Source organism: Echinococcus granulosus, assembly GCF_000524195.1.
Source record: "Echinococcus granulosus chromosome Unknown EG_S00046, whole genome shotgun sequence".
In the NCBI taxonomy this organism is placed as follows: Eukaryota; Metazoa; Platyhelminthes; class Cestoda; order Cyclophyllidea; family Taeniidae; genus Echinococcus; species Echinococcus granulosus.
In genome coordinates this window covers 448,942-473,125 of record NW_020170426.1, presented here as the reverse complement: position 1 = coordinate 473,125, position 24,184 = coordinate 448,942, and the positions used below count along the sequence as shown (strand labels likewise).

Below are 24,184 nucleotides of genomic sequence, written 5' to 3'. Positions count from 1 at the left end.
CAGTGTTGTAACGCCATGAATCCACTGCGGCTGTGTCAACATTTGGGGTCGTGCTGACACTAGCAACCGTGCCTGAATTATCCACGTCCTTTGAAAGGCATTGGCTGCTGTCTTGCAGTGGATCTAGGTCTAAATCTAGATTTAACCAACATGATGTTTGCCGTGTTCGAGTAGGCAATGTGATAGAAACGAAACCTGTTGGTTGGATCGGGGCGGGTGATGGTGGGAGAGACGTGGGGAGCCACGCAGAAGAACTGACTTACATCGGCAACATTGACGCGAAAAATAAATCAGCTACTTTAGTTCCAAGTTTCTTCTGGGTCAGCTTCCACATCTCATGGACTTTGGTCCTATGGTCACAACTGCGTCATTTAATTCGCTGCGTTATGCGCGTTACTTTAACTTTCAAAAGTGGATTTCACGCTTATTTGGGATTCGTTGGTGGTGATAGTAGAGAATGGAGAAAGTGAAGCTCAACTACTCCATATCACAGGGTGATCAAGCTTGTATTTGCTACATTTTTTTAAATGCGGTAATGTTTGTTTGTCACTTTCTGTGCACTTTGTACGAGGTGGTTTCACAATTGCCGTGTTCGTAAGTAAACTTGTTGTTTTGAAGCTGCCAGCATTAATGACTTGTTATGCCCTGATTGAATTGGCATTGAGAGTGGGTTGTGGACTTGTGCTAATGGAAGTTTCGTTTCTCGGGCCCATTACCGCCTTGCTTTGCTCCGCTCCGCCCTGCTCTGCTTTCCTTGGCTTTTGTGAAATAATCACAGAAGCTAGAATGATGCGCCATTCGAGGGCGTAATTCGCATCGGTTTGTAAAATAAGTGAGACTTATTTATAAGCTGTCATTAGTGAAGTGCCTCAGTAGAGAAGTTGCATTCCACGATAAGCTGTTTGTAATCGTAGAGGCTGTAGGATGCGTTTATTATTTTCAAGTGGATAAACAATTTCCTATTTCCTAGGCGTTGATTTCGAACACAGGGGAAGTGCGGTATTTTCAAACAACTAAGTGGAGTTTCAATTAGCTCTTTCTGATTACCTTTGTAGCATTTGTTGACTAAAAGTCTGTTTGATTATATTAGTGCAAAAATAACTTAATTTTAATGCTACCAAATATTTGCAATGTAATCGGTTGACTTTCATTGATATCACCTTTGGAAACGCCTTGCATTTTCTGCATCCAGCTAAGCAGAAGAGTTTTCCAGCCTTTCCAAATTCCAATGAACCAACTCTGTACCCTTCTCTCCACTTGTTTCACTCGTCAGTCAATACGTATTAAGTGGCATTAAGAAAAACGAAATCGGATATATGATGACTGTGAAATGGATGTTGTATTCTAACATACTTTTGGTAAATGCAATCTAATGGATTTTCAAATGGTGCTTATGTACTTCTGATGTAACAAGTAGTCACAGGATTTTCAATAATTGTCAGTTAAATGACTTTTTAGTGATATCATGGAATTGAAATTGATGCTTTGGAAGGGAAAAGAAATAATTCTCAAAATGTTACTACATTTTCGCTAATAACCATCAGCAAATTACTTTAAGGAATCACGATGAAATATTGCCACATTATTTCGCTCCGTCAGATTCTTACCAATGATTGATTTAGTGGTGGAGTGCGCTGTGGGTTAAAATGGAGCATCTTTTAAAAACAGAAAATTCCCAGTTTAATTTACCATTTATTAAAGGCCTTTGCCAGTACTCCAGATACCTTGGCAAAGAAAATCCATCAAATCAAACAGACTTATCCGCTTTTTTAAAGCGGTTTTAAATGCTGTGTTGGCGATTGTCAGCACTCTTTCGCTTCGACCCATCAATCCTCCTCCAGATCAGGCTTGATGTGAACGTCCACATCTGCTTTCAGCCTTTCCACTACCAGATTCATGTGGCGAATAATGGAAGCGGTAGATGCCGGTGTCGCTAGATCACCCCTTTATCCAGTGATGTTGAAGGGAAGCATTTTTTATCTGTGGCAGCGGTTATCATAGGATGTCGAAAGTATAGTTAGGGAGATTCACCATTGGAGAGCAAAATCACCTCGTTTCCTCCGAGCAGGCTACTAGGGAGTCACTAAATAAGCATCAGGTCCAATATGCGTTAAAAGTGCACTTTATTAACAATTCGCAACATTTCCCGGGATTCACTGTCAATTGCTGTCGACGATGCCAAATCTAGCTAGAAAAGTGGCGGTGTCTTAGGTGCGTCTCGGCATCAGCACAATGGTGAGGCAGTGTGGCAATTGGATTTCATTTGGTCTCTGTCTTACACAGAAGGGATTTTGCGCAGTGAATCTATGACGGCAGACATTGTTATCGTGGGGATGAGGTTTTGTGTGAAACCTAAGAAACAGTTGAACACTACTGAAGGTGGGAAAAATGCATTATACGCGAAAGAAGGATGCACTGCTTGAAGTAAATAAAAAAATGTCTATTGGACAAGCCTCTTCGTAATGACTTGAAGAACAAGGTCAGTTAGGCGCGAGAATAAGCAAATGCATGAGAACACTCGATTTGAATCAGAGGCAGTGAAGCTGACAGTGTTTCGTTTTATCCAAGTAATACTTACAGAGATGTTTAAAACCGAAGAGCAAGGAATGCTTGTCGGAGATTCCGTTACTCTCAGAAATTCTGCACCTCTAATTACAGTGAAACGTAAGGCTTATGACCTTATTCATTGGATTTTTAATACTGTTTCCCCAGAATGCAATTTAAGCGATGTGTTGACGATTTGAAGGCATCTGTTTTGTCGACACTCATGAGTGGGGCCGTGCCAAGGATAAGTCGTCGGAATTTGGCTGCAGAAGGACGGAGGGTTTCGTCAAAAGGTCGCATCGTGAGTCACTACATGGGGGATGAGACATGGTTTGATGAATCATACGAATAAGGCGGTAAGTTAGTTTTTGCTTCTGCATACGTATTACTTACGAGATTATTTTGCTGTTTTTTGCTATGATTTCCCTTTTCCGTACTATACTTTATTCCCTGAACTCCGTGTTATTATTCGCAGCAATTTTTTAACCGATAGAAACGAAATCAAAATTGCAATTTATTGCCCTTTATATATTTTCGCTATCTTTTTAATTAACATTGCTTGAATTATGTTTCTCCTGGCATTTGTTGTATTTCGAAAATATCAGCACAAATCAACATTTTGCTATTTCTTGTACTTTGTTGTCAGGACAGCACGTCCACTACTCTTTGTAAGCAAAAAATGTTTTTGATGTGGTCACTTATAGTAGCTGGATATTTTTCACAAAAACTAACTAGTCCTTCGCTTTTGGCGCGAATACTTAAATGGTGTTAATCCATACATACATACGACCCCTAATCCTCTGAATAAATTAGATGGTGAAAACAGCATAACTCGTGTGCTTAATCCAAGCATTCCTTACGCCTAGGGTGCCCTTATGACCAGATGAATCACTGCCGGTACATTCCTTTTTGGTTGCAGCGACGCCTACCCGTCCGACGCGATGAAATTAGTTTATGGAATAACCCACGTGAAGGATTTGCTAGGCATGACACTGGGACATTTTCTAGTGTCCGTCTCTTCAAGCAAAATTGAGTGATTATTTTGCAGCTCTGACGCTAGATCTGACATTATAACTAACGCATAATCCATTAATTGATTTACCTTGTCGTTGTGTGCATAGGGATCTGTATTGTTTAGATGAGATTCAATGCGTCACTGTCAAATTATGTGAGTTCTTTCTTTTTGTCTTCCTGTTTATTCGCAGAAGATATAGGCGTCAGTCGCAGGTCAGGGAAATGTTGCTCTTACGATTCCTAGTTAGGCAATAGAGCCAGTAGAGCCTGACTCCCCACACTTTGTAGCATTTGAGAAAATTATCGCGTTGGCATCCCGAAATGCATAATCTTTTAACAGCTAGTGAGTTTCGTAAGCAACTTCATATTTTTAGTTTTGGTCTATTTGTTGAAAATGCGATTTATTATAGCAGGACACGTAAAAGTGATTCTTTACTCTGTTTCGGTGCAAGTACATCTAGGACACAGACAAAAATTGCGGATATTAATGAAAAATAACACAGTTGAGTTGGTTGTTTTCAGTTTATTAATAGGTGGTTTTTAGCACATGCATGACCACATTTTGTAGATCCAAAATAAAAATCTAAACAAAAGCTTGAAATTTTCTTTGGCTTTTAAGTCCCCTTAACATTTGTGCTTCGAGGCAGGTACACAAAGTGAAATGAAATGACTTCCCAGCCGTATTTTCAAAATAAACGTTTCTTTTCTGAATTGACGTTGGTTACGCAGACTTAACGATGTTTAATGTTAAATTGCCTATTAATTTAGCGTGAATATGAAATAAATGTATAATTGCCGCTTGTTTACATTAATCACTTCGACTTCTGCAGCGGTTCTTCATAATTCGTCTGCGGTGAGGTTTTCGGAACAAAGCGGCGTGAGCTGGTTCTGTTTACCTACTATATTTGAATGGGTGATTATGTTTATTTAACAAACAGCGTAGGTTTTGATTTTCCGGCACTTATTTTATGACTTCCATTTGGCTGCTAAGGAGCAATCAAACGATATACGATAAGTGAATTACTGATCTATAGCGGGCTTGATTTGCAGTCATTTCTCGCCTGGTTGTTAGTCGCTGTTAACTAACTCGGATTTCTCTTTTTTTGTAACTTTGTATAATTTTTGCTCTATTGTCTGTAGCATGGCTTGTGTTACACTAAAGAGATCTGCTCCTTTTGATTCTATCGGTTCTTCTTCTGTGAAAAGACATCGGTGCTCTTTAAACCTCCCCTGCAATTGTCAGTTGACATCGCAAGAATCTGCCTTTATACCTTCTTCTCGTCTTACGAAAGGTTAGCTCGTGGATTTGTTGTAATTAGTACGGAACCTTTGTCGTGATCTCGAGCTTTTCTTATTTTAGATCAAATACACCGGCGCATTCGATACGAGGTATGGCGTCTTCAGCGTCGTAGAATTATTCCGAAATTCCCACCAAATTGTCTTTCAAGCTGCCACGACGCATCTGGTGTACACAATGAACGGCCGAGTTCACCAGAGGGTAGTTCAGCCATTTCTCGGTTTCATTATTGGCAACTTTGGATTTTAGATTTTTTCTTCTGGTAAATCTGTTTATTGGAATATATGGGGATGTTTTCAGCTGCATGAACTTACCGTTATTTTAAGATAGTGCTTCCATTCTCGATTTATGTGTGTTGACTTGTTTGGTGTTCTCATCTTATTAATGCTTCTTTAAGTAGCTTGCGTGATGTGTGGTTATAGTTGAACCTTGTTAATTGTGAGGTAATTAGCCAGTTTCCTGTAATATTCGCGTTTTCTGAGCTCCCCTTGATTAACTCATGTTTATGCTGTTTATGATCTTTGTATTATTCATAGTTCCTTCATTATAATCGTGAGTTACTAGAATTTCGAACAAGGTTGCGTTTCCAGAATCAAAATTTACTACTAGGGCGGGGTCTTCAAGTGTCCCTGCTTCTGTATTTTTGAGTATAGGCTCGTAGCTGAAGACACTACCAGTAATTTTAGGTATCGATTTCACAGTCGATGTGTTAATGAAATTCGAGTTCATTTGTCATTAAGCGTCAACTTTGTTGTGCTGAAGTAACCCTGCCTTCGATCCAATGCTTACTGTACTCGGATTCGTTTCCCCGTGCGACGTGGCTTGTGTGACGACACTCTTGTTACAGTTCTAAGTTTTGATTTGCATTTCTGTAGTTATTATGCATTACAACTATTATTGCTCACGAAACAGCTAGTCTGTTCATGGCAAGTTGGTTCAATTCACCACATCGACAGCCTTACAGATCCTAACTGATTGTGAACTTACTTAAAGGTGCTCCCTTACTATTTGCCATGAGTCCGTTACTTGGTGCCCTACCTACACTTTTGGAAGTAGTTAAAATGGAATCCTTATGAAATTTATCAGAATCATTTCTATTTATGAGGCCTTCAACTTTGGCCTTACCTATTTCCCCCATTTGCAGTTATCAGTCATGAATTAACTGCAAAGTTAGGGCTGTTTAAGCTTCAAATATTTGATGCCATTCGGGATGTAAATGGATTTGGTTATAAACGCCTGATTCTATGGTGATTATTCTTGTTGAATTTAGTACATTCCACGGTTTTATTTATTTGGTAATTTTAGTACTGTCAATTTCGTACTGTTTCTAGAGCTTATTTATAAATCACCTACTTATTAATATGAAGCATTGCAAGCATTGGTACGCCTAAGAGACATCCATCTTCTATGGTTTGGTTTTTCAACTCTCAGTATCGTTGGTGTTTGTAACCTCTTGGTAGGTAACATGTAAAATACGTGGGAGCGCTTGTCGCTCATCGGTTGCTATTCCATCTGCGAGCTCTGAACTTGCAAGCGGTAGTATCGTAGGCCTAGTCCTAAAACATTCTATTCTTTACATATAGAGTGCACACTGCACTCATGCTCGCAGGTGATAAGCAGCATGCGTCAGATGGCGATTCGTTCGCCCAAGCCGGATACACCAGCTTCCTCAGACTCCGATGAGACCTCGGATGGCTCCTGCACCCCACCACGCACAGAGCCGTCTTCCTCCCTGCGGCCGATGCCCCCACAATCGCCCTCTTCCGTTGAGCCGAAAAGTGCTGGCACAAGTCAGGATACTGTACCGCTTTTCACAATGTGTCAGGTCACTGCTCTCTGTGACCGCCTTATCCGTGAGCGTGAAGAACAACTTCGTGAGGAGTATGACAACATTCTCTGCTGTAAACTCGCCGGTAGGGGCTCGGCTACTTCCGGTTTCTTGTGGTTGAGTCTCTTCTTATCTCTTCCTCTTTCAGAACAGTATGCGGCCTTGTTGAAGTTCAATCAGGACCAGTTGAGTTACAGGTTCAAGGACGCACCAATGAGTTGTAAGTCGTAGATGAATATGATCACGTGCATGGGCTTAAAAACAAGCTCTAAAAGTCAAACGCCTCTTTTTTAGATGTTTCCTAGATCGTTCGTTATCATCGAAGGTGTTTGGCTTCCATCTATGTCCATCTTTTCTCACTTGGGCGCCTGCGTTTACCTCAATGTTTTTCCTCCATGATGCAGTTTACTTCGAGTTGTGCGGTGTAGTTGAATGTAGCAGTAACTTTAAACTGACTGCGTGTGAGTTTGATGAGAGCTAGCTAGCTTATAAGATGGGCGGGCACCTTTGTCCTTCTTGAAAATTCAAGTTGGCTGGGGATGGTGTAGTAGCTGGTGGGAAGGAGTAGTGGGGCGGTCCTAAGCGTGGTGTGGGGCGCTCCCAGGGGATCCCTGGGGGCTCGGCCGTGGTCGTGGATTCGCGGGGGGTGGCTGGTGGGTGCCGCGCACGGCTGGCGGCGTGGCCTGTGTGGGGGTGGGTCTCCGTGGGTGGTGGGGTGGGGCCCACGTTTATCAAGCCGGGAGACGGCCGTAGGGCGGGAGGGGGTGGATGGCTCGGTGCCGCTTTCTTGCCGGGTAGCGGGTGTTCACACTGTTAACCGGGGTGTTGTACATGTGCCTGAGTTTGGGCGTCGTTTGATTACTGTAGAAGTTGTGGTGTGAGGCGTGTGGTATTCCTAACGTAAAAAAGTGTGTGGAACTACATCACATATCTCAAATGGTAAATGGACAAGGAAAATTACGCATGGCACGTCTTAGTTTCATTCGAAAGGACGCCAGGGCCATAGTTCGCGTAATGGATCCTGAACTTGATTACAAAACTGACAAGGGTTTTGTTATTATAATGCGCCATTAATCAGGAAAAAGCTCAGTTATTTTGTGCCACATTTTTGGGATTAAAATGAATTCTGTTTGTTTATAAAAGTCGTTTAAAGCCCGCCTCTTTTGGCTGGCCTGCAGACGACCTTTTTTGGGTAGTTGAGTTGTAATGGCACAGCGGATTTTCCAGTCATTCCGGAGACTCCCCTCACAGCTTACATCAGTGCGTAAAAAACAGGATACTGTCGAAGTCGTAGGGAGTCACTACAAGATTAATGTGGTTTGTTCTGTCAGTTTTTTAACATTTAGTGCTCAAACGTTGGTTTTCCAGCTAAACCCTCGTCTCTTGCCTACGATCAGAGTCTTGATATTTTCGCATTGGCTACGAGGGATGGTATTTTGTATGTGTATCTTTTGTAGTCTTAGTGCGAGTTCTTAATACCCCCGACCTGTGTTTTCTCCGTTGAAAATTATTCCTTGACAGCAAAATAGCTTTGGGAAACCTGGTGTCGTCTATTATGGATCACATAAGGGAGCTTTGGAAATAATAAAGGTCTTGTTTTTTACTGGGATGGTTAGTCTTGTTATCGCGGGCAATTTATACGTTTCTTTAGGGTAAACTTTTGACACTCAGTGTCGATGACATCATATACGTTTGGGAAATCGTAAGTCCAAATGGCAATCAACCAGGCTTACAAAATATTGGCCAGCTTTCTGGCGTGTCCGATGCTCTTGAGTCAAAACATCTGGAAGTCGACCCAATTGGTGATATCACCAGTCACATCACTGCTCTCATTGTTAGTTCATCAAACTCATCAATTTTGGTCGGTACGGATCAAGGAAACGTTGCGCCTATTCGTCGTAATACTCATGTTAAACAAGGTGTTGATCAAGACGAGAATACTATGTGGATTATGCCCTCAAAGGATAAGATTATAACGCCTCATCGCGCATTACAAAGGTTCGTTTTCACACTCAAATTATTTATTGCTGCAGTAAGCTTGAGCCATTTGCAAAGGATTTGCTCATTTATCTGTATTCACCTGTGTCAAATTATTTCAGACGAGTGGAGATTATTTTCTAAACTTCGATTACTTCGATAATAGTTATGCAGAAACTGTAAAACTGAACACTTTCTTAACATCTTAACCCTTTGAGTCACCTGTTACGTTTTGAACGCGTATGCAGACTCTTGCACCTTGCTACGTAGGCATGTCAGTAAATATTTGAGCTTGCGCCGTAGTGGGTTTTTTAAAATAATTGGGTTCGATGCTTATTTGGGACTAAAAGCATCCTAGCCAGTATATGCACGGACTCATATAACCTGTGTAGCTGGGTATTTGCATGATACGTCCTCTAATTGACACCCTTTCTTACAAAACATGAAGTGAGTCAGTTATTCTCTGCCTTTGGCAACTTAGTGAGTACGAAGTACATTTTCTCACACGCATGGGTATTTGCTCACCACCTGGCCCTTTTAGGGCAGCGTTGTGAAATGCTTCGACTAAACAGTGCCTTGATTAGAAGTGCTATTCACTTCTAAGTACTGGTCTCGGTGGATCTTCGTATATTTATTTTTATAAAGCTTCCTTGGAATGGCAGATTTTCTGCCTACTCTCTGTATTAATCCTCGCAAAATTATTTGGTTCATTACTCACAGCAGGCTGTTAAGGCCGCTCCTAATTCACAAGCTGTACTGGTAGACCAAACAAACGTGCATCTCATCTAGGGACAGTCTCGATTAGAATTTCATGTATGTACTGAGACCTATATCAGCATGCCCTAAAGCACAAAATTTAGCGTTATCTTTATGTGAGTCACAATCCTATTGATATCCGACTAATTTACTTAATTTTGTTTTCTACGATTGAATTCCAAAAATAGGTCCTATGCTTTAGAATGGTAGACTGTGACATCATTTGCCAATTCCCACCCTTTGCATTGTGGTGATAGAAAAGCTATCCGATTCTTAGGTTCTACTCACATGATTAGGGAGTTGGGGAATTCAGGTGTAAGTATCGAGTAATTTGTACACAGAACCATGATAATTAATCTTCTAGACGTTTCTTTTTACTAATTTTTAACAATTCTTTTGTGAACTTGTTCATCTGATATTTGTATATTCTTGATTTCATTGTTTGAACTCAAGATGACATTATATTTTTACAGCATTCTAGCTCTAATTGTAATATAACCTTCCTTCCTATGTCTCTTTTTAGTTAGGGATTTTGCTTTTTTATTTTTGAATTGGATTTTCAAAATATATACAAGCTAAATATTAATTCATTAGTGTCGGACAAATTTGTAGTGAAGGTTTTTTAGACCGGCTGTTCTCGTGTCTCCCTTCTTAAAGCACTAACATTTGTCCTCAAAACACGCGATCTCGTTCTATCTTAAATACATTTATTTTACCAACCATACGTAGTTGGGACTTATTTTCGGATGCTTTTTGGCTTACCTTTAGGAATTAGTTGGATTTGTAAACTTGGACTTAAATGCGGTCTTATTTGAATATAGTCTTAAAGTTAATCAAATTTTTTGCTCGTTTGGGTAACTTCGCGTCTAAAGTTTAACAGTAAATAGGTAATCTGATAGGTAATAGGTAATCTGATCATTCTTTAGTATTTCTCCGGAAAAGCGCACTCGCTTGCGATTGGACGCCGTAGTGGTCTTGTTAGAGCGACCCAGCTATCCGAGTCAGTTGCTGATTGGCTACAGCAGTGGCATTTGTCTGCTCTACGACCTTCAGGGCGAACGGGTTCTGGCCCTCCTACCTTGCCAGTACGAACTTGAAGCAGCTACGTGGTGTGGGGGTAGTGGGTTGCCAGTTAGGGGGGCAGTAGCCAACCCAACAGCTACCCCGCCTCACTTGGGCACCCGGGTACTCACCGCTTACGGAAACGGTTCCCTGGGAGTGTGGCAAATACCTCTATTCGCTACTGGGCCCGGATTGGCCACTGAATTAGGCACTCAAACACTCCAGATGATGGAATCACCGAGCATGCCTTACGGTGAGGCTATTTGTCGCCTAACTTGGATGCTCTAATAGTTTCGGTATAAACTGGGGTCCTTATTTAGTTCATCCCGATTTTCACGTGCAAATTAAGGTCCAAAGATGGTTAGGTAACAGCTTTCAAAAATGTCTTACTGTAGTGATCCTTATTCATTTATTATGTTGGAAATACCTAATTTCCACGTCAATTAAATTTCACTTTTACAGGGAACCTTTAGCGCTTATTCGACACGAAATTGTTTTTTAAAAAGCACCTGATTAAATGGACAAATACTCCAATTGTTTGATTGACAGGGCTCAATTTCATCCGTCTCTGGCCATTAGATAGGATAGCTAGCCCTTCGTGATTTTTGAAGCATAGCCAAATTTCAAAACCGTTAATCGAACGATCAGTGCTAGTTAAAGGTTTTACATTCTTTCCTTGATTTTGATCATGTAATTACATCGTTTGTGGTGGAATAGAGTACACTGTGATGTTGCAACTTTGAAACCTCACAAGAATAGACTTGGGTGTTAATTCAATCAGAGGCAATGCAGCATTGTTAGCTTCACAATTTCCCTGAATTTCTCACACCAAATTTACTAACCTCTGTTGTATTCACTTTGTTGGGTCAACTTTTTGAATCCGGATCTGTCGAATTCTTGTTAAGCTTTCAGTTCAAATTGTATGTGCAAAATGTGACTTGTTTCTTCTTTCTCTTTTAGGTCCGTTTCCTTGCAAACTGATCAGTAAGGTCTTTTGGCTACCATCTCACGAGTAAGTAAATTTTTTTTGTTCTGAATACTTTTTTTTCGAAAAAAGTCGCAAATCTGGTTGTAGGCCAAATGAGACCGTTTTAGCACAGGTCTACGCAACGGAGTTCGTTATCAGGCGACTGCTCGCAAGCTTCACTGCGCTCAAGCGTGGCTCAGCACGCTGAGTCACCGCAAATGTTTTCGTTTTCATCGGTGATGTTGTGGTGCATTGCGTCTTTTCTGAAGTCGTAATAAGCCAGACCAGTTGGAGAGATTGCCTATTGACGTACCGGGAGGGGGGGGGGGGCGGGCTGGAATGCTGAGGGTATGGCCGAATACCCATGTTGGGAGGCTGGTTTCCGAGATTGCAATGTTTGAAGAGCCATGTAGCTAATTGTGCACTTAAGTCTCACGCAATTTTATGGAATGCAAAGGGATTACTCCAACTTATGTCTTCTTTACTCATATTATTTTATTTAGTCAAGGCCTATTTTAAAAGTTACACTTTTTCAACCTCTACAAGTATCGCTTTAACGCGAAATACTTTTTCGGTTATTGAGAAATGTTTTGTTAATGTATGTACTCAAAAGTGTTCTAAAAATCGGTGAAGTTCAACTTTTTCATAAAAAATTATATTTTCCCCGATATGGAGTAGGAGTATTCAAATTATTAGATGGATGGAGTAATGCATGGAGAAAAATTTGGTTTGGTTCTAGTTTTCATATAAACTACTTAATTAGGATTTCTTTATGTCCAATTTGAAGGCTCCAATGGTTCCCTTGCGTCTTAGTGTAGCAAAAATGTAATGCGCAGAATAATTTGGCATGAAACTACAGATACTTTGCACCAATGAGATATTAACCAAAGCTTTTACTTTCTAAATGAAATTAAAAAACATTTGTGTGAATCGAAGTGGTAAGGAGATGATATTAATAGGTGGTCTTGACAAAGTTAGCTGATTGTAAATTGTCTGTTGTGCTACTTTCATGAGAAATGCAGCTCAGTATTAGTAAAATACGGTAGCTTTTTAGTGTACAAGTGTCTCATTCTATCAAAAGCAAATTGAATTTTATTCCTGTGCCGCCTTGTTCCATCTAAACACAAGCCCATTGTGAGTAAAAAAAATTAGAAAGTCGTTCCTGGTGATAACACTACAGTCTATTTAGTAGTGCTTACCTGCCACACATCGCATGAATGCATAATTAATTGGCTTTAGTGACGTATCATAATTACACAAACGAGAACTTTTGCAATTGTGTGCGCTGAAAGGCCACAGTATTTTCACACTTGACACGGCGTCTCATGTGTTCTGTCCCACCTAAATATTCCACATTTATCCTAACAGATGCTTTTCAACGCTGGAAAGATTCAAACCTGGTTCAGCTGCTTTGTGTCCAGTTGCTAACAGACGATTTTTAATTTAACCTGGTGTAATAGTTTGTTCAACAGTACTGGTGCAGCCCCCTCTCAAAATTGGTATCTTCTATCCCCCTGTAATCCGGGCATGAGTAACCGATATTATTTTCTTTCTGGACGAGAACTAGGGTCTCCTAACGATGAACACGTTGCCTTTAGGGTTTTATGATGTTCGAAATAATTTCCTGGGAACTGCCCTCAAAACGTCTCCTTAATTCTTCACCTTTCGGTTTTGAAAAATGTCATTTCGTACGTATTTGTTCCACAGTCTTTCACGACTTATATTCACTATTTTGAGGTAAAAAAAATAGAAACAATAGTATTTAACCAATAAATTCATGACATTTTCTGGGGTCGTATACACATTACAACTCTTGGAGAGCTTTGGGCTTGAGTTTATAATGTACTGGCCAATAGGCCACCTTGGACATTCCTTTTTAACGCAGCCCTCATCTATCTATTAAAAAACTGTTGGGGAAATCTCGAATTTGGAAGTGTTTATTGTTCTTTTAATTCTAGTCATTCTGAGGGAACTTTAATACTTTCTCCTCCCTACCAGGGGTGGAATTACCATTTTCACGGGTGGAATGCCACGCTCTATCTATGGCGATCGCAACACTGTTAGCATTTTACGTGGCTCCAATTTGGACCAGGCTGCTGCAGCAAATCTAGCTGCTGCTCTGCGAGCCGACAGCGAAGGCGATGCTGACTGTGAGCGCAGTACAGCGGGTCAGGAATTCTATGACGGTGGTGCGAATGCCGACATTCTCCTACCTAGCGGCCTTGTTCCCGGCGCTCCAGTGCATGTCTTCGATTCGGACGCACCGGAACATGTCTGTCTAGACCTGCCCTCTCTCGTGGTTGATGTCTGTCCACTGGGCCCTGCAGGAGGTCCTGTTACCGGTCTGCTGATATTGTGCGAGGAGGAACTCATTGCTATTGACCTGCTCACTCCTGGATGGCCGCTCCTTGAATTGCCCTATCTCAATTGCCTCCACGCCTCCTCACTTACTACCTATGGTCTCTTCACCCAGGTGAATCCCGCTTTCTTGGAAGGTCTGGAAGCTATCGGTGGAGGGGCCGATGCAGTGGGGCCCGTACCTCGTGCCACCGGGCTGTCGACTCGCACCTGGCCGATTCAAGGAGGCGAATTAGGAAGGAGGAATGAAGTTTCTGAACCAGTGGTCCCTTCCGATGACCTTCTCATTACAGGTCACGAGAATGGAACTTTGCAGTTTTGGCGTTTGGCTGCTGGCGGATGTGCGCGGAAAATATTTTGCCTCTTCACTGGATCCCTCTTTGAGGGCGACTTCGGACCCGATGCGGTGGGGGTAAGTATTTATTCGACAAGTTTGCATTTCTGTCAAGTCATCTGCTTGAGGGCTTGAAGGCTTATTGGACTGATAATTTTTAAGTTCTGTGTGGACTGGTTCTCTGGATAATTGCGTAATCTGAACCTTGTACGAAATAGGTTTCTTTAATATTTAATTTCTTAAAAACTGGATGGAAACATTTAAACCAACTGCTGATCTGTTGTAATTCGTTAAGTTATTTGGAGACGTTACAACTACTAAAATTTCCTGCGTAGACGATTGTTTAAGCGTTGGTCTCTTTTCGTGACCAGTTTCTAATCTTGAATTCTTCTAGAATGAGGAGCCATATTCATCTTTTATCTTTTGGAGATAATTAAAATGTTGGCACCATGACAGCTGGATAATCAGTGCTATACGAATGAATTTTTATGATTTCTTTATGCTAAATCTGCTAGTGTTCTAACATGAAAGAAACGGCTCTATTTTACCAACTGTATTTCGAGATGTGTAAGGGATGCCAATGTCACTTTGTCAATCTAGAACTTTCTTTACCATTGGAATTTTCTTCTCTCCAATTTTCGTGCTTTTGAGATCCTCGTTTCCATCTTTGTCTTAACAGCAGCAATTCACCTTTTTAGAGCTATTTTCTGACCAGTTTTCCCTGACGTTAAAAGTTTTATTCGTTCATTCATTCTTTTAAATATACTCATATTTGCCGACACAACATGGCTTATCGAAGTGGAGGAAATGCTATGCTCAAATCCCACAATATGATTGCAGATATAATGAACGAGCGCTTTTTTCTAAAAACTCTGTTACGTGGGGTCTTTATTGCACACCCTTACACTAAGACCGAAGTTTACTTACCGGAGATCGGTCTTTGATCTCATACTGATCAGCCCTAGGTGCTTAGCATACATCGCGTTAGTGTATGACCGCGTACCGAGGTAATACGATCTTCAGATTGCATTTTCGCGGCGCATTTGAGATATCAGATGGGGAGCACAAGTAAGTTCATTGTTTTATAATTTTGACTAAATGAAGGCTCTTCTTTTATCAGTTATAATTTTTACGAAGGAGGCAAATATGGCTAGTGGATGTGAAATTACCTGATCCATTCATTCGAAACGTTCCGTAAAAGTAAGAATTCCTCTTAAATGTCTTGGTAGCAAAAATACTCAGAAAATGAATAGACGTGCAAATACATTGAATGAAACCATCTTTTTGAAACTTGAAATTCATCAAATTAACAGATGTCATAAATTTAGCGTTTAGGTAGATTTATCAGATAATATCACTCGTAAGCTGAGCTTATCATATCCAAGTTTTTGTTTCCGACCCTCTGGTCTGTTGATTGTAAGTACCTGCCTAACAAAGGCTATTTGACCCTCCCATAGGACACCCACCGGGCCTGCGAGGAGGAGAGCGAGCCGTGGCCACCGTTTCGTCGTGTGGGTCTCTTTGATCCCTTCATGGACGACGTGCGCGCAGCAATAAAAGTTATTCATTTGGTGGACAGCACACTCGTTGTCGGTGGGGCTGCTGGCCAGGTGAGTCCTTGTCATCGTCTTCCATCATTTCATTTGTTGCGTCAATCCCTCTCCTCACCGCCTCTGTAGGTCTCTGTGTGGCAACTAGCACCGACAAAACCCACCATGGCGACTCTCGATGTCCCCGTAGCACCTGAAGTACCGGGTTTTCGGTGGAAAGGATATGCTCCGCTGACTGTAAGTGTCCATCTATCGATGTTAGATGTAGTAGGCTTCTTGAGTCATTCCTGAAGACGTAATAAAGTCTACCATTATAAGAGGGAGTCTTTTATTAGCGCACAGGAGGGCTGGGAGATTATATGCACAAATGGATGTCTACGACACTAAGATAGTGGTAGGGCCTGTGGAGGCTGAGGACCTTACGTAGTTAAATGCACATTTAAACCACCATTGTTTTGCTGCAGCACCAGTCACTTCATTGTCAATATACTTCCTGTCTCAAATCGGCGCACGTTTCATCTAGAAACGAGGGGTTTGGTCTTGTTTGTTTCCAAAATTTTCAACTAGACTCACATCGGCTATCTTGTAGACAATCTGACAGCAGGTTGCATCTTATTCCTTCTTCATCAATCTCTTTGGTTGAAGAATTGCTCATCAAGACACCCAGTTTTATCCATACATATTTTGTGTCCATTCTTGCGTTAAGTCTTAGAGACCAATTGCGCATCACCAAACGGTCCTGCTAGATTATAGACTAAAGTATGACCGATTTTATCACTTTATCAATTCGTTTTCTGCATTCTTAGTCAATATTTTTTGAAAGGAACCAAAACACATTTTGAGGTTGCAATATTCTGCGTTGCTATTCCTTTTTTTCGCAATAAGTAATCTTTTTCATCAGTAAGTGCCTAATTGTATGCATATATATAACTCCAGAAGGTCCCATGACAATTCATTCTATGGCGATTTCTTGTGTTTAGTCGATGTGGAAATATTTGATAGACGTCAGTAGTTGAGTCAATTGTCGGCAACACTTTGTCGAATTCTTTCGGTCAACTCTCCAGTTAGCTGTTACAGACCTATGGTCTTGTAAATTGCCTCATTCTAGTTGCGCCGAAATCAACTTGACCAGCCCCAGCGTTTGGCTGGTGCCAGTCTATTTCCCATGGCAGTTGCCCTGTGTCAGCCACCTTCGCCTGTCACCTGCCTCTCTGCCTGCGAGTTGTCTGATTTCTCCGCCATGGATAAGTCCTTACAGCCATCACCTCAACCATCACCCACAATCGGTGTTCTGGTGGGCATGGGAACGGCTCATGGATTCGCGTTGATGCATATCAGTGCATCAGAAGGAGGCTTTGCGTCTCACCTCCTCCTACACCACTCCACAATACCCTCCAATGCAGAGGCCTTAGAAGAGGCAGCTGTTGGCGAGGGGTGGGCTAGGCGTCGCACGAGGGAGCTGAAGAATTCTTTAAGAGATTCCTTTCGTCGTCTCAAACGTATGAAGTCAGGGAGGTCAACAATGACTGCTGCTCCTATTGGACCAGTAGCTGTCACGGCTGGTTCCTCTACTTCTGCCCAACAGACGACCTCGGGCTCGACGGTATCTCCCCCAGCAAACAGGTTGAATCATCCCCCTCGAGTGGGACTTCGGAAGAGTGTGTCACGGGTTAGTCCAATTTCTTAGCATTTTTGACTGAAAATTCACGCTTTATGTCAAATTTAAGCAGTTACAATGGCTTTGTGACTTCGTGGGGATCTCTAATAGCATGATTTTCTAATTGAATCATCTCGTTTTTTTATGGTTCTCATTCTGATAAAAATGCCATTAATGCTTTCCGTGGCACTTTCTTGATTTAACCTTTTGGAATGTAGTGCGTGAATCCTTCCTGAGAAGGTTGTAAGATGTTTCTTGACAACAAAAATCTGTGGAGTCTGATAACGCCGAGCAGCTAAGTTACTATTAAAACAGGTGTCGTTATGTTACAGAGGTTTTCCTAATAGTAGAGCATCTGTCAGTACTTGATGTGTTGTCAGCAGTTCCAAACACTTTGTTTCTGTTTAATTGTCTCATTCAATTCATACCTTTATGATCCCTTCATTGTTATTCACAGATTATTTGAGGAAGTAGCTTTCCTGTAGATTGGAATGACGAATCTGGTGACTAGGTTAAGATAACTTATAGCACTTCGTTATACAAGGTTCTATATTTTCAGGACGTAAGTATCCAATGTACAGGTGATTCCTTCAGCATGGTTGCATGCTCGGTCTCTGAATTAGCCACTGAATTTTAAATACAATGTTAGTATTGCGGGGTTATGAATACTATTACCAACTTTTGCGGCTTGAACTATGACAGTTCTTGCAGGTAAGTCGGCTGATGAAATGTTTGGGTGAAATACCCAGGAGGACTTCTGAGAACCGTCAGTTTACGTATATATTTAGTCAGCCTCTGCCGCCAATCAAGGTATACAAATACGTGGTGATCCACTGCAAGAGGCGCTCTCACGAGTTCACTCGGATAACGAAACGTTGACCTCACCTCCGCTTCCCACGGGCTGTGAGCGTGAGATCTGTGACCGCCCTGCTGCCACCGCCAACACGGCGCTGGTGCGCTGTATGGCCTTTGGACCGCCTCTACATCATCGGCTCCGACCCCCTGCTGCTGGGATCACTGCATCCACCTCCGCCACCATCGAGACCTCTCAATTGCTGGGCAGTTTTTTTGCTGCCACTGCTGGGGGCGCCACTTTCGTTTTTGCACTATACACAGACAATGTGCGACGGCCCTCTCATTTAGCCTTGCGACAAGCTACACAGATGCAACTGCAGCATCGAGCACCTATTGTGGCGCTCCGCTTGATCGACACCAAAACACACTGCCCCTTGTTGACCTCCTGTGAGTCAGACCTCTTCCTTTTTGGCCTCCACATTCATTTTTATGCTCAGTTTTTTGCTTGAAATTAACTTCATATCCTTAAGTCGATATGGGATTGATTTTATGGCTTTGGTGAATGCACGAAATATTTTTATAATCAAGATCTCGTCGTGACATTTCAATGATAGCTACTTGGTTGGAGACTTCCTAATTGACCTTTAAATTTTAGGGGATTTCAGATAGACTTGATTGATTAACCGACTTCAAGGAAGTAAACGCAACATTTTAAATAGGCTTTTTTGCCCGTCAATGTACTTCTGTCATCCAACAAACTGCTTCTATCCTATTCAAATCATTCCTTTCAATCTTTTTTTCTCATATGACCTCTCAAAGCCAAGCGAGGCATATTCACTAATGGAGGCGTAAAAGTCATACAGGGACTTTAATTTTTGCGGGCATAAAGTGGAGGCTACTTTGATCGTACTACAAGAAGTAATAAGTGAGAATTGTGTCTCATCAATAATATCCAATGCGCACTTCATGAGCCAGTCCAGGCACGGTTAAATAAGGCGGGAAGTGACAGTTGTTATATGTCCATAAAACGTGTAGTAAATGATGAATTTTCTTGTGACCGGAGGTATAAAATCAGTAAGTACTCATCTTCCGGGAACTTCAAATGCAGCGGGGTATAGTGATGGAATGTACAGCCATTCATTAGTGCGATATTTGAATGCTGTAAGCGTCTCAAAGGTGCGTTTAACGCCTGATCCTGAACGTCTAAAATTGTGCCAGAGATGAATCATTCTGAGGAAACGGTGGACAATGAAGGGACATTTGAAATGTCCCTAGCTTGGTGCATTCTGGGTGTCCTAGGATGGTTCAACCGTACAGGTGAATCTTCTAATGTAAAAGCTGCTTTCTGGTATTAATTGATCTCTGGAGTAGGTGCATAAATATAACAGGGAAATATGCTAAGAATAGTACTTGGTGTTCCTTTAAATATGTCCCTTTTTAGTCCTGTTGTAAATTCAAAATTTCCTATTTAACTTGGACCGCTATCACAATTTATTAACTTATATTCTTCTTACCAAACACAAAATTCGTACTTTAGGAATTGATTAACTTGTCATAACCGCATTACGTTTGAAAATGTTATGGCATCAGCGGTTTTCGGGGTAGGTGGCGAACAAATTACGGAAGGCTGAAAAGGCTAGCGTGATAACGCAATTTTGCTGCAATATCAAGCGCTACGGAGCTCTTTCTTCACTTTTCAGCCGTCTACTTGCCCCAATTCTCCAGTCCCTTGGTTCCATCCCACCACCACCCACTACCGCCACATTTGATGGTGATCAGCGAGGAACAAGTGCGCTTGTTTTCTCTCCCCTCCATCTCCCTACGGCAGAAGGCACGTATCACCGCGAAGGATGGTTTTCGCATCAAAACCGGCAACATTATGGCCTTTGGGCAGTTGTCTAGTATGCGCATTTCTTTCATTGCTGTCTCTTTCAAGCCATAAATCGCGTGGCGTGATTTGCCATTCGCTTTAGGACAATCGCTATTTAGCTGTAAAACTCGAATCCTGCCTCAGGATTTCATAGGATTAATGGTTTTTGAGCAGTATTTTATTGTAAATGCACAAAGTGACTGGTGAGAAGTTAACGGAAGGGGCGTGAATAAATGTCCAGTTGCCAAGGTGGTGATTGAAACTAGAGAGCCTGAAAAGTCGACAGAGTTTAAATGTACAATCATAATGACCACTACTTCGTTGCACAATAGTGCTGGGCTTTTTTTGCACTAAATTTATTTAAATTACACACGCTTTTATGATTATTCCTATGAATGTCAACCGTATTTTCTATGAGTGGTGTACTCTACTGCTGAACACATTATTTACGGAGGTCAAATAGGGCTAATTACCCCATTCATAAGTTTTTGGCGCTCTTCATGTACCCCCAAAAGGTTCTTGCCGAGTACGTATCCAATTTTTTACTATAGGACTGTGCTATCAAGTTGTTTGTAGGTAATTGGTCTTCTCGCGCGCCTACGGCTGGTGAAACACCAATAGGTAGTTTTTTAAGGTTTAGTCACTTGATCATTGTTTTTTCTAAAATTCATATGCTACTCATTAGTTGGTAAGTACAACTGCTTGTTATAGATGAACGTAACATGGGCATCTACGGGATTGAATTCAATTGTGTCTTTACAAATAACGGAGGTCAAGCGGTGGTGCTTTCAGTGCCATACTTGCGTCGACGAGACACCATCGCTCTGTTGGGAGGAGCCGATGTGTTGGAAATCAACTCCATCGTCTTTGCCACTGCTGCCTCCACTCGACCCAAGGTCACAGCAGCGCCCAGTTTAGGCGTCTATCAAACAGCGCCTGGACAGGTATTATCTTTTTCGCAGACCTTCAGAGCTCATTTAATAGGCTAGAAAAAGGCTGAGAGGCTCTAAATCAACGAACGCTTCACTCCGAGTCATGCAATAGGAACAGAAAATTCACAAGACACCCCTTTTTACACTTTTTAGTTGGCCATATTCGATATGGTCTTGGCGGGCCAAAGAAGCTCAGCCCTTGGGACTGCCTATCGAACGGTAGGTCTGACAAAAGTGGCCAAACACAGCACCCCCAGTCCCTCTCCCCGTCTTCAGCAGCGATTGGTCAAACCTAGCACCAGCACAGACACTGCTAACGTCATTACAGGCTCTGTACCAATTTCGGAAAATACAAGGTTTGTGTACTTTATTTTTGGCAGCTCTATTTTAGACTGTTGTCGTTCCGCTTATTGGCCGAATTGAATTCCCATCTATTAGCATACTCCGAAAAAGCTTCTATTTTCTTTCCTATTGACTGACTTGATACTTTTAGTTCTACGGTTTTCGCATAAGTAAATTTCATGGCTTTACTTTGCGCTTGTAGCTTAAAAGAATTGTGGTCAAATGTTTCGATTTCGGACTTGCGAAATATCGGCTTAAGTCTCACACCTCAAAAAGCTTGGATGATAGCAAGTTAGTTTTGTTGACCTCGTTTAGGTGGAGCTTTTTTAAATTTTAATTTTTGCTCTGCACTGACACGTGCAAGATGGAGTAATTACTTTTCTAGGCCATTTTATAACCTTTGGTATTTTATTTAAAGCGGGGTCGTCTACGAAACGTGGTTTAAATGTCTTTCTACTTTAATAACTTTTAATATAGAAAGGCAAATGCCTCCGAAAGTATTCACTAAAAATGATATCATTTTGACTTTGAAATGCTTTTTATAAGCCTGAGACGATGGGATTTTGAAGGACTGCAATGTTTTTTACTGTCGCATTAGAGATTGTTTGGCGTTTGCAGAAAACTATTATTAACGATGTAGGAGCTTCTTTCTTTGTACTGAGACTAGTGATTGGTAATTTGTTGTAAAAACGTTACTAACTGCTCTTCCCACGCCGAATCGTACCCAAAATGAATTGAAAACTAGTGCAGAATTGTTTTGCGCATGAGTTCAGATGTGATTCTTTACTTCAATGTCAACTTCTAATTCAGCCTATAAATTTATTATGATCTTAGTGACTTCTGCAAAACTACATTCTGCTTCTTTCTAATTGCATTCGGTAATGGGTTTTCGGTTAATTAATGGAATCGTAGATACGCTTCAACTTGACTATTTCTGTTATATTATAGACCAAGTGTGAACGGATTTTGAACGGAGATTTTCAGTCGTTCGTGCAGTAGGGAATTTTCGCTGCGTTTTTTTTTTTTTCGATGTTATCCCCTTTTCTTTTACAAATAATTTACCCAAATCTAACACACTCTAACCCATCCGCCTTGGCATTTCAGATAATCTACCAGTAAATATAACATTTTTCACCGCAATTTCCTCGTCTTACGCAAGGTTCTACTCATCGGGCCCAATTCTTGTGATGGTAGCGTAACTTTATACAATCACATGGTATCTATTATTCTCGAACTTTCACTATGCAACTAAAGAGACGTGCTAAATTTTTGGTGGCAAAATATGCCCTTGCAACTTTCGCCACAAAATAAAGTATCTACAAAAGGACTATTAATATATTTTGTTGATACAGTAATAATTATACTCTACATGCTGTTCTCAAAGTGACAAATGGTAGCTACGAATTCTGCCTAGTCCTAGTCGCCTCAATTCTTCTCTTACTTTTCATTTCTAATTCTAATACCAGAAAGAAATGATATCCCTCATATGATGAAATGCTAGATTAATATGGTAGATATTGATAAGGTGATAGCTCTTTCTCTCCCTTCAATCCACAGATGAAAATCTTCTCATGTGCCAATTTTTCAGCAATATAAGAGACGTTCTTTTGCCGTTTTGTACAAATGGCTCTTCCCACTGGTTGACCAACTCTGACTTCTGAAGTATTTTTAGTGGACACGTTTGTGATCTACTGACATGTTTGGAGTTAATAGATCTAATCGCAACTGTTCGGCGTTTAAAAGTCGAACAATTTCTAGGGAAGAATTGTGTCTCATTGCAAACACGAAGTAACCATTCGTCTTCCGGAGACAAGGCGATGCGTATTTCGAAATCGTGGCAGTTAGTGTGGATAGTGGGTGAATCGTTTGAGATAATCCCTGACATTAATCTGTTGAGAGAGCGCTGGCATATAAAAGCTAATTTTCCTTGCAAGTTAATCAGTAAGCAATATCATATCCATTGAGGCATTTTTAAAATGTACATGAAAGAAGCGGAGATCTGGTTAACGATTTTTGAGGCTTGTTGTTTGTTAATGCCTGGCATGTGACGCCCATTTGACTAGACACCACGGCTTACCCATCCTGCTTGATGTGAGTGTAAATCAATTGCTGCATAACTTGCCTTCAAGTTCTTCCTGGTGCGTGAACCTCGATTCAGTGTGACATCGACAATGCGCAATTGCTCATTGTGGGAAGTGGGAGGTCTTGCTGAACGTGATGCAGATGTCTGTGAGTGCTCCATTACCAGAACCAAATGGGTTACTTGAAAGCACTGCTGAGTAGTACATCCTGCCACGGCATACCACACCTCCTCTGAAGACTGCACGACAGCCGGAGGAGAAGCTTCTGCAAATTTGCTTCAACTCACGACTTCAACTCGCTTAGCAGGAGTAACTGGCTAAATTACATCAGGTCCAACCGATATTTTATACATTTGGATTTTAAATAAGAGGGAGATGGTAGAAAGCACAGTGGTGACAGCAGTGTCTGTTTCTTACGGTAAGGGAACACAAGCGATCGCACAAACTTCCCAGATCCCATATTATAGCAAGTCAGTTCATCGAGTTACAGCAAAAAAACAGCGCCCACTTTTTGGCCACTCGATATAAGTTTTTTAGTTTAAGGTATTAACACATTAAGAAAGAAGTATAAAAAGTTCTCTTGGGAATTGCGCACATTAATGACCTGCAATGTATGATTGATGTCAGCAAAGTTCTTTTGGCACTTTTGCCTTGTACCTTAGAATTCATTAATTCATTCTACCACTTGCGTGACCATCAACAGAGGTTATTGTTCATATTTGTCAATTCGACCATTGGCTTATTGACAATTCAAGAGACATTAAAATATTCTAGGTGAAGGAAATCCACTACCTCACTCAACGGAATTGATCCGAAACAA

General features: G+C 41.3%; 2 protein-coding genes across 2 annotated transcripts; both read left to right on the top strand. All coding sequences in view use genetic code 11, as the record gives it.

The window, feature by feature from the left end:
- Positions 1-4,699: 4,699 nt before the first annotated feature.
- Positions 4,700-7,436, top strand: EGR_05829 (Akirin-1; the record flags this gene model as incomplete). Its single annotated transcript, XM_024495078.1, has 6 exons — positions 4,700-4,850; positions 4,919-5,056; positions 6,439-6,768; positions 6,832-6,903; positions 6,989-7,144; positions 7,288-7,436. 6 exons carry the CDS (start codon positions 4,700-4,702, stop codon positions 7,434-7,436), a joined length of 996 nt encoding a protein of 331 aa, XP_024350541.1.
- A 453-nt stretch (positions 7,437-7,889) lies between these two features.
- Positions 7,890-22,253, top strand: EGR_05828 (Lethal(2) giant larvae protein; the record flags this gene model as incomplete). Its single annotated transcript, XM_024495077.1, has 15 exons — positions 7,890-8,000; positions 8,030-8,121; positions 8,213-8,294; positions 8,335-8,681; positions 10,343-10,731; positions 11,439-11,490; positions 13,444-14,215; positions 15,595-15,747; positions 15,817-15,924; positions 16,796-17,356; positions 18,133-18,586; positions 19,840-20,040; positions 20,721-20,953; positions 21,095-21,297; positions 22,232-22,253. The coding sequence occupies 15 exons, from the start codon at positions 7,890-7,892 to the stop codon at positions 22,251-22,253; spliced, it is 3,780 nt and encodes a 1,259-aa protein (XP_024350540.1).
- Positions 22,254-24,184: the final 1,931 nt, after the last annotated feature.